Consider the following 13,310-nt stretch of genomic DNA (forward strand, 5'->3'; position numbering starts at 1 on the left):
TTCCGATAAAAAATCTGTAAAATTATTCGGGATGGGTTGTTACATTATTCAAAGAAGAAGAGAATCGAAAGAAACACGGGTAGAAGATGAGATGTTATTGTTGGTTGTTGTTCTACTAGCACTTCAAATGATGACGCAGCAATACTAGCTTCCTCAACCGAGCAAATTATATTGAGATTTGACTCTGGAATTGAAACATTTCGACCTTGGAAGGTTGGTAGAGAAAAAGTGTCGTCGAAAAGATTGAGGAAGATAAGTTGTTATTACTGGTAGCTACTCTATTGGGGATTCAAATGATGTCTCAGTGGGCAATGACGGATCAGGAATTTGACTTATATTTGAATTCAAATCCTCATTTGATTGTTCAGATGGAGTTAAATGTGTTTCATCTGTAGTTGCATCGCCTTGAAGGGAGGTTTTAAATGCTTCTGGTTGCTCAATTGTGTGTACACTAGTCAATGAATTGGGAGATGATGATAAGGAACACTTAATCGTATCTGGATGCATATATTGCTCTGCACAATTGAATGGTTGGGGTAGAGTTTCTTCTAGAATTTCATAACCCCGAAAGCACAAAACCCATATTCAGACTGCATTTTTTTTAAAATTAGTTCAAGAAAAACAATGTTAAACCGATTAAACATAATCTTGAACTACTAAGTAGCTTGTTAGAAAAGAGTGTAACGAGGAATAAGCTCAAACTTTTAAATCCAGTCAAACAAACGAAAATGTCAGAGATTGCTCATAACATCAAATGTAAAAATAGATTCCATTAACCTCAAATCTTAGTAGAAGATTTAATAACATAGAATACTTAAGAAATCAAACCATGTTAGTTGTGTACCATTGAAAATGGGAAGATGTATACATCATGATGGAATTTTGATATCTCTCCAAGCTGATGGCAAAAGGCTCTGCTCAAATACATATGCCCACCACCTTCATATTTCAACTTGTCATCATTCTCCACTGCATCAACATTCATGGTGACACGAATATCCGGCTTTATATCAATGGTTCTCCCATCCTTAACAAGCACTTTCGTAATCTCAAGAACCTCAGGTAAAATAAACTTCAGCTGAGCCAAGTGACTAATTGTAAACCTCCTAAAAACCCAAATAAAGAAGAAAATCAGTCACTTTTTATGCCTAATTTATTTCTTCAGCAACCAACCAAACCAAATAACAAATTAAAAAGAAACATTTCTCAGTACCTATCAGTTAAACACTTAATTTTCTGGCGAAGATTGGTAAAACTTGGCATCAAACCCCTCAACTGCAATAATCAAATCGAAGCATCAAGCAATCGAAAAACTCACTCAAAATCTCATACCTGAACAAGAATGAAAAAAAAAACCACACAAAAAAATCAATCAAAATCCACTAAAAATGTCAGGAACAAAATATGAAAACATAGTAAAGAACCAAAATTCACGAAATCTTACTTTTGCGGCAGCTTCTCAGAGGTGCCAACATAGGTCTCAGTCGGGTTTTCCTTGGACCAAGAATCGATCTTTCGTCTCGTAGATTGGATATGAGCCGCTTGTTGCTTTTGGGTATGCTCCCATAAGAACTTATGACAGAATTGTCCTGGCTTCTCAGAGGTTTTGGAGCTCAGTGAGTCAATTTTTACAACTCGAAGCTTTGGGTTTAAATGGAATTTCTTCGATTTGAAGGTTAGAGAGAGATTGGGTTTAACGGTTCTTTAGGTTTCGGAGGAACTCATTGCGGAGAGAGAGAAAGAGCTTTGGAATTTGGAGTTGATAAAAAGTTGCCGATTTTGAAGGTGAGAGAGAGTAGTGGCTAAATGGCCAATTGAGGGCTTTTGGGTATTTTAATAGGGTTCTCTGGTGGCGGGAAAATTTTCCCGCTGCCTTCCGTGAAATAGATTCGTTGGGCAAATATTTCATCTCCCAAATCAAGAGAGCATTATTATTTGGGATAATGCTAGAGACACCAAATTTTTAAATTAAATTTTGTAAACCAAATGGCGTGGATGTTGCACGCAAGTTGCCTTTTACTACAATAGTGGAAATGTGTTGAGCCCTTACTTGATAGCGTGGGTTCAAACTCCATTGGTTGCTAATCTAACATCTACTCTTACCAAATTTATCGTTTACAACAAAAAAAAATGATGTGAATGTTGATGATTGGATTATAATTAAGCATCGATTATCGTGCTTGTGTCCTATTGGTGTGATATTATTTGGTTTGCATTGGCCTTTGATATGCTCCATTCAACAAGATTTTATAGTATATAGCCAAATAAGTTTCCTAAATTTATAAATGTTAATTTTTATGAAATTATTCAAATAAAGCAAAAACTCTATTTTAATAGAACCAACTATCCTCAAAATTAAAACCTAATTACACCTAAAAACTAAAACCCTTATTTTGTGAGAGGAGGGAGAGTGGCCATTGCGGAACAGTGCGGCCATTGCAAAACAACACATTGTTGAAGAAACCAAGAACCATGAATGTATGTCAACTGCACCATTGCGGAACTGAAATACATTTTGGTTTGGCGACAATAAGCACACATGTTGAAGAATACATTACTTTATTAGAATCATTGGGAGACATAAAAACAGCCATTAAATCAATACATTGTTTTGATGACAATTTTCATCAAAACAATTACGTCAAATTTTGGGGGTGGCATATGAGAATGCTCAAACCCTACAAGTGTAAAAAGCAAAAATGAAAGAACATAAAATGCATCTATTTGGCGTTTTGTTTCTTTTTTATTTGAATTGGAGGGCGCATTGGTCTTTTAAGCGAATTTTTGGCTATTATTATAAATTTTATAAAAATTGACAATTATTTTTGGAAGCATGATTAATGTTGAGATTTGTTGATATTTTACTGTAGATTTCGAATCAACTTTATCAGTGTCATTCGTAGCAAAATACTATTCTTTGATGACCAAATTCATACTTGTACTTCTACTAGTTTACCCAACCTTGGTAATGTTTCATGTGAGAATATGGATGGTAATTTACATGCGAAGACTACTAAGATGACGGTTTTGTTATTAAATCTCACGTTCGGTAAATGGATAAACTTTCATGTTAATCTAAGTTTGTGATACTTTTTTTCATTTTATATAAAATATCTTCTTCAACAAAATAAAAACTATAGTTCAAAAATCAAATCTAGCAAATACACAAAAATTAACACCTAGTTTGTTGGGCCAGTCATGACACGATTGAAATAAAGTTCAACCTAATTTGTCTTCTTGAAATCTTTTTATCTCTTACAAAAGAGCGTTTATCTTTGCATTAAAAAAAGTATTCCTTTTTAATATCAAAAGTGGGTACTTTTGTTTTCGAAGTCCCTACTTTGGAAGGAAGTTTGTTTTTTTAAGGGTTCTTTAGATATTGGTTCTAAAAAAAATCATGATTTCTAAATATAAACCTACATATAATTGAACATCCAACAAAAATTCAAAAGTCAAATAAACTGCCACATGAGAATATAAGTAACCTACTATTACAGATTATTTACAATTTTTGCCACACCATTTTACACTGTATCTCACACTTGAATTTTAACTTCAATCAAGGGCCTTAAAACATTTATTTATTTATTTTCTACAACAATCTAGTGCATTACATTAAATCATGACTACATTGTTATTCAGGGTAAATTATTCTCCTTATATATAATAGTAAAACATCTCTACTAATTTACCTATATAAATAGTATTGCCCTATAGTAGGTTATTTACCTACAGTATATACACATTCTCATATTTCTTTTGGCAATTTACCTATGATATATGCAAATAATATTCTCATATTTCGTTGGTATTTTACCTATAATGTAAGTAGGTAAATTATGTACGTGATACCAATTTACCTACATTTTTTATGTGAACCAAATATTCTACACTGTATATGTAAATAATTTACCTATACTTGATTTTTTTTCTTTTTCTTTATCCTAAAATTAATTTACTTGCAACTTTATCTCCATTAATTTATATACTTTTACTTTGACAACAATTTTTTTTATATATATATTTTTAAAGTACAATAATTCACCTATATATAATATGGACTCATTGTAATGGTAAATTGGAATTCGAGTGTGCCAACTATAGGCTTTTCTCCTTTTTAAATGTGGTAAGGAAAGATTGAACCAACAAATCCGTAAATTTGTGACAATTCGAAATTGATTGTCAAATTGATACTATCACGGATCCAAACCAACAAATCCCTACATTTATATGTAAAATATTATTTTGGGTAATTTTGCATAAAATCAATAAAAAGTTACAATATTGACAATAGATCAACAATATTTATATTAATTATAAATAGGTCAATTATGTATTATGATACTTAAATGCCTTTAAAATAAACAATAATTACAAAATCTACCACTACAGCTGTCACCCACTTGAAATGACACTGTTTCTCATATATTTATATTTTGGAATATGTCAATACGACTTCAAACACTACAATGCAGTGTTTGTTTCCTGATTTTGTTTTTCACATTTGGATTCAGACGTTGCGTTGCAGTGTCCACTTCCTAGTTTTGTATATTATTTTTACATTTGGAGACAGATTCATTTCCTGACTCTGTTTTTTATTTTTTTTTTTTGACGTTTTGATTAAGACACTGCAATGCGGTAACCTTTTTCTGAATTTGTTTTTTATGCGGTATCTGATTTGGGCTTCAATTAAAACATGTCGAAAACCTATTTGTCTTTCGTTATCCATGGCTAATCCCATTGATCATTGTAAATGGAAAAGTGTGCAAATCCGAAAGAGAAGTCCTACTGCATTGTCACATTTGGATGTAAATGGAAAAGTGTGATTGTTTGTATGCTAACGAGCAACAAAGCGATAACTGTGTCCATATTCAAGTGTTACAAAAATCTAGTTACAAATAAACTAAAAATCAAAGTGAGTTGGGCATTTGGGCATGCTTGAAAATGCAATCTCAGTTTCGAGCCCATCAAATTGGGCACCTCCCTAAATTCCCTTCAAATTTACTGTCAACGTCTGAAACATGTAAAGCAGCACCAAAGTTTCCGTCAATTCGAAATGTGAGACCAATCCAATAATCCATAAACCAAAAAGATGCATACCCAAATCAAAATCAATCAAAACACATTGGAAAATCATCGCAAACTAAACGGAAAACAAAACCCACCAGGAAGAAACTCACAGATTGAGCTATCAAAAAACGAAAACAAAACCGACCCAGATGAGAAAAACCGAACCTTTTCAACAGGAAGAGTAAAACAAGCCGTGTCAACGGCGGCCACAAGGAGGAGGAGGAGAGCGATCCTGAGCGCGAAACCCCAAGTGAACGCCGTGGAAAACCTCCGACCCCAAGGCCTGCACTCCTCGTCGTCGTCGTCGTCGTTGTAAATAGGTTGCTTCAACGACAAGCGAGGCCTCAATCCCCAAGGGTTTGCCAGATTTGATTCGGCTCCAAAAGATGTGAGCTTCCTGCCTCTTTTTTTCTGGGTACCCACTGTTTTTGTTTCCTTGCGTTCTTATCTTATCTGCCTGATTAGATTGAGAAATCTTCCGAGATTAATTGGGAATTTCAGATGATTAGGAAGGCACGAAAGTCGTAGAAAAATTACTGATTAAGTAATTGTATAACTATTTATATTTATATGGGCTTGACACCATGTAACATTTCTTATTGACCTATATCTAATTAACAAAAATATTTTATTGATTAAGTTCAATATAAAAATTGACCATTGATATATGATTCATTAGTAAAAATTTTATTGACCTTTTACTAAATTTCATTATTATTTTTGTAAAATCATTAATTCCCCTTTACAATTTGTTTAGAATTAATTGCGTACATTAAACATTTAAATGAGGGTATGTTAGGGATCTGAAAAATTTTAAATACGTATAGTCAAACATAATTAATGAATTTGCTTATTTAGAGTCTAGTCAATGAGTTTTATTCGAGCAAAAAACGTATTTTGGGTTTTATATGGAAAAAATTGAATTTTAAGCGTTAAAGTTATATTTTTAGTTTTTCTTCTAATTACAAAAACAAATGTTCAAGTCCAAACATAAATCTCATTTAGACATATGAGCGGAGATGGATACCGTTTTTTAATTGGATTAGGAGATTGAATGCAGTCTAAGTTAGGGAAAATCATTCCTATTCAGTGTAGGATTAGTAAACATGAAACCAAAACCCTATATATATTCATTCACCACATCAACAATTTCACCCACCACAATCTTTGCGTCCTAATATTTGGTTTGAGCTTGGAACTTCTCACGAATCACGATGAACGTACACCGCCAGAAGAACGCACAACGGCAGAAGGGTTCGGGTGCGTCGATCGTGACGAGAGCAAGAGAGAATTCGGGTGCGTCGATTGTGCCGAGAGCAAGAGAGAAACGTCCGCCGCTAAGAGAGAGAGGTATACCTTATGATCAGATTGATGTCTCAGACATTGATTTTTTCATTTACTTGGCTCCGAAACCGGAAGAGATTGAGCTTTCCTCTCACTTGAATCGGTTGTCTTGGTCGAAGGGGTCCGATCGAGAGGCGGCGCTGGCCTCGTTAATCAAGCGATTAATTAAAAAGGATTTCATGGATGATTATGACTATCTGGAAGGAAATTTAATAACTTTTACATTTTTTCTACAGAGATGCTTTAATTTCCAGAAAAAGGATTCGGCTTCCCTCTTAGAGAAGCAGCTTTCGCTTCATACCATAGGCTTGCTGGCCCTGATCGTCGAGGGCGAGGATAAAATGTCCGAAATCTACGGACAGTTGCTTCCCTCTTAGAGAAGCAGCTTTCGCTTCATACCATAGGCTTGCTGGCCCTGATCGTCGAGGGCGAGGATAAAATGTCCGAAATCTACGGACAGTTGCTTCCCCTGATTTCCATGTCTCTGGAATCGGGACATGAACCGGCGGTGAAGCTGCTGCAATGCTTGGCTGTTGTGAGTTTCTTTGGTGCAACTAACTCGGAGGAGACTGAAACTGCAATGCAGGTTGTTTGGAATTTTATCAGTGCTCCGGAATCTGCGAAAGAGCTTTTGCCAGAGGTTCTGGTTGCCGGAATATATTCTTGGATGTTTCTTCTTACAAGCATGGAGGGATGGCGGCTCAGCTACAACTACTGGAATGGGGCGATTTCTTACTTCTGTAGTCTGTTAGAGCACGGCGATAAATCAGTATGTGTGGCGGCTACTGAAGCTCTAGCTTTGATATTTGAGACTGGTAGTTTGGACAAGTTCTGGAGATCTGAAGAAAAGGTTCCGAGCACGATCAAGTATTCGGATTTGCAACAATTGCTGACAGGGAATGTTTTGACGAAACTCAAGTCTGTTTACCCAAACATGGGAGGTGATGTGAATGCTGCGAAGAAAGTCCGCCAAATTATGATTTATTTTCAGAATTTTTGCTGCCCGGGAGCATCTGTAGCGGTCAATGGGATTGATCTGAAGTTATCGTCATGGTACCAGATGATTCAGTGGCAGTTTTTGAAGGGTTTTATAGCTGACGGGTTTGAACTACACATGAAGGAAAATGAGAAGCTGTGGAGGGTGTTCAATTTTGATCCATACGAAGTCGCCGAGGTTGGTGAAGAATTGTATGCGTCTACTACTGATAAGAGCAGGACCCGTTTCTTTTTACCGAAAGAAAGAGATCCGTACTTGCTAACGAAGGAAGCTACAAAGAAGGAGAGGGTTTGGAGGAACTCTCATTTAGACAAGGCGAGAACGCAGTTGATGAACAAACAACGCCGTTTGTCGCAGGAACTGAACAGCTGGATCTAGTTCATGGCAGAGTTGTTAGCTTTAATTCTTGTTTGTTAGCATTTCAGAGATAATTTCTAGAGAAAGAATGTTAGCAGAGTCAATGTAAAAGTAGTTTAATTCAATAGTAATGCAAACATTTCTTTTTCTGACCATATGATTTATTCTCTCTAAAATTTGTGTAGCATAAGCAATAAATAGCAACATCGCTCTCGCTCTCTTATTGTGGTTTTCCAGCCAAAAACCGGCTAAACAAATCAAACGCCTCTCGTGGTTTGTACTCTGGAACTGTATGTCCAGACCCCTGCACCAATACATTAAAACGAATGTATTAAAATCGCAACTGAATCCAATCAAAAGGACCAGCTAGTACAGTTTCAGTATAGCCTATCGTAGAAAGAAAAACATTTTCGTGCGCTGACCTTTACAGTTAGAAAGGTGAGGTTATTCTCGTAACCCTGTGTGTACCTGCGGCCATTTACATTCCATTATTCACTACACCAGTACCATATTTCACAATGTTTGATGTCGGAAATATGTAATAGTATTTACCCAGCAACTTGTCCGTTCGAAGTCCATGGCCTCCATTCATCCACAATCTTATAACCAAGTGATCTAGTCCATGCTTCACTCCCAGTGAAAGGAACACACATATCATGATCACCGCTGCCACAAAAAATCGAGCAGGAATGCATATCAGTTATAACATTCAATTTTCATTTACTTCTCCCATTTTAGCGCAATCAAAGCGAACATTGTAGCGAAGGTGAAAAGAAAGCTTTAGAGAATTTTCGACAGGCATGACTTTAATAGATGACATTGTAATTGGAGATTACCTATATATAAGTGCCCGATAACCCTTTGCAGTGAGGTTCTTGTGGTACTTGATCATACTTCCAGAATCATGATAAAATTCAATTCTGCTTGTGCATAATTCCCATGAAAAATCCTACATAGTGCAAAAAGGATTTCAAAAAGCTACAATGCTTCTCGGAGCCAGCAGGACTAGACATTGACAAACTTTCGTTTCTGGTTTAAAACATTAACTTTGATAAACCTTACCGTTTCTGCATGGATTGCCTTCCTAACAGTTTCGTTGTTCAACCATTCAGTAGCAACCTCATCATTCTGCAGGAGACATATCAAATCTAAGGCTTCTTGTACACGAGAATAATATTCTAGTATCGAAGTTGAACAATCTTTCTTTTAGCCTTTTCGGGGAAGTATACTTACTATCGAATCAAACTTTTGAAACCAGTCAAACAAACAAAAATCTCAGAGATTGCTCAGAACATCCAATGTAAAAATGGATTCCATTAACCTCAAATCTTACTAAAAGATTCAATAACATAGAATACCTAAGAAATTAAACCATGTTAGTTGTGTACCACTGAAAATGAGTAGATCTATACCTCAAGATGGGATTTTGAAATCTCTCCAAGCCGATGGTGGAAGGCTCTCCTTAAATGCATATGCCCACCAACTTCATATTTCAACTTGTCGTCATTCTCTACTGCATCAACTTTCATGGTGACACGAAGATCCGGCTTCATATTATTGGTTATCCCATCCTTAACAAGCACTTTCGTAATCTCAACAACCTTAGGTAAAACAAACTTCAACTGAGCCAAGTGACTAATTCTAAACCTCCTAAAAAACCAGATGAAGAAATAAAATCAATCACTTTTTATGCCTAATTTATTTCTTCAGCAACCAACCAAACCAAATAACAAATTAAAAAGAAACCTTTCTCAATACCTATCAGTTAAACACTTGATTTTTGGGCAAAGATTGGTAAAACTTGGCATCAAACCCCTCAACTGCAACAATCGAATCGAAGCATCCAAGCAATTGAAAAACTCACTCAAAATCTCATACCTACAACAACAACGAAAAAAAAAACCACACAAAAAAGAAATCAATCAAAATCCACCAAAAATGTTAGGAACAAAATACGAAAACATAATAAAGAACCGAAATTCACGAAACCTTACTTTTCCAATAGCTTCTCAGAGGCTCCACATGGGTCTCAATCGGGTTTTCCCCAGACCAAGAATCGATCTTTCATCTCGCAAATTGGATCTGAGCCGCTGGTTGCTTTGGGGGTCTGTTCCCATAAGAACTTATGACGGAACTGTTTTGGCTTCTCAGGGGTTATGGAGCTTATTGAGTCAATTTCTGCAACTCGGAACTTTGGGTTTAAATGGGGTTTCTCCAATTTGAAGGTTAGAGAGAAACAGGGTTAAGCAATCATTTGGGTTTTGGAGGAACTCATTGCGAAGAAGGAGAAAGAGCTTTGGAATTTGGAGTCAATAAAAAAGTTGCCGATTTTGAGGGTGAGAGAGAGAGCAGTGGCTAAATGACCAATTGGGGGCTTTTGGGTACTTTAATAGGGTTCTCTGGTCAAACGGGAAAATTTTCCCGTTGCTTCTCGCGAAATAGATCCGTTGGGAAAATATGTTATCTTCCATATCAAGAGAGCACTGTTATTTGGGATATTGCTAGAGACACTAAATTTTTAAACTAAATTTTGCAAAATAAATGACGTGGATGTTGAGCGTAAGTGGCCATTTACCACAGTGGTGGAAAACCCTTGTATGACGGTGTGGGTTCAAACCCTGTCAGTAGCTAATATAACATTTACTCTAACAAATTCTATCGTTTGACAAAAAAAAAAAGACGTGGATGTTCATGATTGGATTATGATTAAGTGTTGATTAGCGTGCTTGTTTCTTATTAATAACATATCATTTGGTTTGCACACCAAATTTTGTTAAGAATTACAATTTATTGGGTAAAAACCTTTCTCCGTCTCCCTTCTTTTTATTTTTCCAAGTCCATGGAGTATCCAATTTTCTTGCTCAATTCTGTCTCTTAATTAAATGCTTAATTCTAGCTACCTTTCTGTGTTAAGAACATAGATGTAGAATGCCATGAGAACGCGTAATGACAAGTTTCATCAAAACGACTACTACAAATTTCTTGGGTGGGATATGAGAATGCTCAAACCCTACAAATGAAAAAACCAAAAATGAAAGAAAATAAAATGCATCTATTTGGCTTTTTGTTTCTTTTGTATGATTTGGAGGGCACATTGGTCTTTTAAGCGAGTTTTTGGCTTTTGTTATAAAAATTTTATAAAAACTGACAATTATAAAATTAAAGATCAAATTTTGAATATAAATGATAAATTCTTTAGATTTGTATTATTTTTGGAAGCGTGATTAATGTTGAGGTTTGATGATATTTTACTGTAGATTTGGAGTCCACTTGATTAGTGTCATTAGTAGCAAAATATTGTTCATTAATGACCAAATTCATATTTGTACTTCTACTAGTTTACCCAACCTTGTTAAGGTTTCATGTGAGACCATGGATGGTAATTTATATGCAAAGACTACTAAGATGACGGTTTTGTTCTTAAATTTCACGTTTCGTAAATGGATAAACTTCCATGTTAATCTAAGTATAATTTCGGATTATTTCAAAAAAAAAAATTCAGATACTTTTTTTCATTTTGTATAAAATATCTTCTTCAACAAAATAAAAAGTATTGTTCAAAATCAAATCTAGCAAACACACAAAAATCGACTTCTAGTTTGTTGGGCCGGTCATGACATGATTGAGATAAAGTCCAACACAATTTATCTTCTAGAAGTCCTTTTATTTCTTACAAAAGAGCATTTATCTCTACATTAAAAGATTATTCCTTTTTAACATCAAAAGTGATCACTTTTGTTTTCGAAGTCCCGACTTTGGAAGGAAATATGTTTTTCAAATCACAAAAACAAGTGTTCGAGTCCAAACATAAATCCCATTTAGACATGTGAGCGGAGATGGATATCGTTTTTTAATTGGATTAGAGTTTGAGCATGTTGACCACAGCAAGAGATTGTATGCAGTTAGGGAACGTAATTCCTATTTAGTGCAGGATTAGAAAACATGAAACCAAAACTCTCTATATATATATATATATACATTCACCACATCAACAATCCCACCTACCACAATCTTTGCATCATAATATTTGCTTTGGAGCTTGCAATTTCTCACGAATCATGATGAACAATTCCAATTTAGCTTGAAATTTCTCACCACATCAACCAAAACCCTATATATATTCATTCACCACATCAACAATTCCAAATTAGCTTGTGCACAAGCTCTTCTTTTGTGATGGCAGAACATTTGACAGACTGAAATACGAAATGAATCATGTTGACGAGCTTAGGTACGTCGGAAATCCTCTATTGATCCCTATTTGCATGTGAGATGCTGGAATTTGCTCCTCCATTGCCATCCTCTCCTCATCTTTGAGCTGTAGAAAGATGAATGGATACTTCTAAAAAACATTGTTCATATATTCAAGTCCAAGTAGATGCAAGGAAATGCTACATAAAGCACACCACAATGATTGATACTGCAATTGATTTTCAACAATGTAAAAGTTTCAACTTAAAATGGTTCCAAAAACTTTCATAACCTCAAGGGCAACTAAATACATCTATGTTGAACAAATATGATTCTTCTTCAAACTCAAACAAACAAAATACATATGGTTGATATCCAAGGGCGCCATACAACCTTCTTTCTGCTGGATAGTATGGAATGTGGAAAAAAGGGTTGCACAAAAACAATGTTGTGGGCTGGATGAACTTAGTGATATTACAGTACACCACTTAAGCTGAAGTCAATTTCAGAAAGCTTTTGCATAATAAGTAGACGAAATATTGTCATTAAGTAAATAAAATTTGGCGTTTTGTTTCCTTTATTTGAGTTGGAGGGCACATTGGTCTTTTAAGCAAGTTTTTGGCTTTTGTTATAAAAAATTTATAAAAACTGACAACTATAAATTTAAAGGTTAAATTTTGAATATAAACGATAAATTTTTCAGCCGAGGACTATATTTGTACTATTTTTGGAAGCGTGATTAATGTTGAGATTTTATGATATATTACTGTAGATTTCGAGTACACTTGATTAGTGTCATTAGTAGCAAAATATTGTTTTTCGATGACCAAATTCATATTTGTACTTCTACTAGTTTACCGAACCTTGTTAATGCTTGATGTGAGACCATGGATGGTAATTTATATGCGAAGACTACCAAGATGATGGTTTTGTTCTTAAATTTCACGTTTGGTAAATGGATAAACTTTCATGTTAATCTAAGTATAATTCCAGATTATTTGAATATATATATATATATATATATCTTCTTCAACAAAATAAAAAGTATCATTCAAAATCAAATCTAGCAAATACACAAAAATCAATATCCAGTTTGTTGGGCCTGTCATGACACGATTGAGATAAAGTCCAACTCAATTTATCTTCTAGAAGTCCTTTTATTTCTTACAAAAGAGCATTTATATTAGACTTGGCAGTTTCTGACACGACACGAAAACGACACGAAAATAACGGGTTTCGGGTCAATACAATAACTTATCGGGTCATTAACGGGTTCTTAACAGGTATACACGTGGGTGACCCGTTTCGACCCGTTAAGAAAAAAATTAATTTGATAATTTTAAAGTTTAAT

At 35.0% G+C, this 13,310-nt stretch overlaps 4 protein-coding genes and 1 pseudogene across 5 annotated transcripts in view; 2 read left to right on the plus strand and 3 right to left on the minus strand.

Annotated features, from left to right (window-relative positions):
• On the minus strand, positions 1–1,725 carry LOC126586468 (CDT1-like protein a, chloroplastic; annotated as a pseudogene).
• A 3,165-nt stretch (positions 1,726–4,890) lies between these two features.
• The window catches only part of LOC126586466 (uncharacterized), a 31,625-nt gene continuing 23,205 nt past the window's right edge, over positions 4,891–13,310 (plus strand). For both annotated transcript variants that reach the window (XM_050251315.1, XM_050251313.1), the window contains exon 1: positions 4,891–5,023. The gene's annotated coding sequence lies outside the window, so the exon portion shown is untranslated. The remainder of the gene's footprint in view (positions 5,024–13,310) is intronic.
• Positions 5,027–7,923, plus strand: LOC126586471 (uncharacterized). The gene is made up of 2 exons (XM_050251319.1): positions 5,027–5,458; positions 6,651–7,923. Exon 2 carries the CDS (start codon positions 6,854–6,856, stop codon positions 7,787–7,789), a length of 936 nt encoding a protein of 311 aa, XP_050107276.1. The 5' UTR covers positions 5,027–5,458; positions 6,651–6,853; the 3' UTR covers positions 7,790–7,923.
• LOC126586483 (serine carboxypeptidase-like 20) lies at positions 7,860–8,938 on the minus strand. The gene is made up of 5 exons (XM_050251336.1): positions 8,831–8,938; positions 8,605–8,717; positions 8,321–8,434; positions 8,191–8,236; positions 7,860–8,072 (listed from the first exon to the last, which is right to left on the minus strand). Exons 2-5 carry the CDS (start codon positions 8,658–8,660, stop codon positions 7,989–7,991), a joined length of 300 nt encoding a protein of 99 aa, XP_050107293.1. The 5' UTR covers positions 8,661–8,717; positions 8,831–8,938; the 3' UTR covers positions 7,860–7,988.
• LOC126586462 (serine carboxypeptidase-like 20) overlaps positions 7,860–13,310 on the minus strand; it is a 62,267-nt gene continuing 56,816 nt past the window's right edge. Inside the window, exon 15 of the mRNA XM_050251305.1 lies at positions 7,860–7,979. The gene's annotated coding sequence lies outside the window, so the exon portion shown is untranslated. The remainder of the gene's footprint in view (positions 7,980–13,310) is intronic.

The sequence above is a fragment of the Malus sylvestris genome, chromosome 10 (assembly GCF_916048215.2).
Source record: "Malus sylvestris chromosome 10, drMalSylv7.2, whole genome shotgun sequence".
Lineage (NCBI taxonomy): Eukaryota > Viridiplantae > Streptophyta > Magnoliopsida > Rosales > Rosaceae > Malus > Malus sylvestris.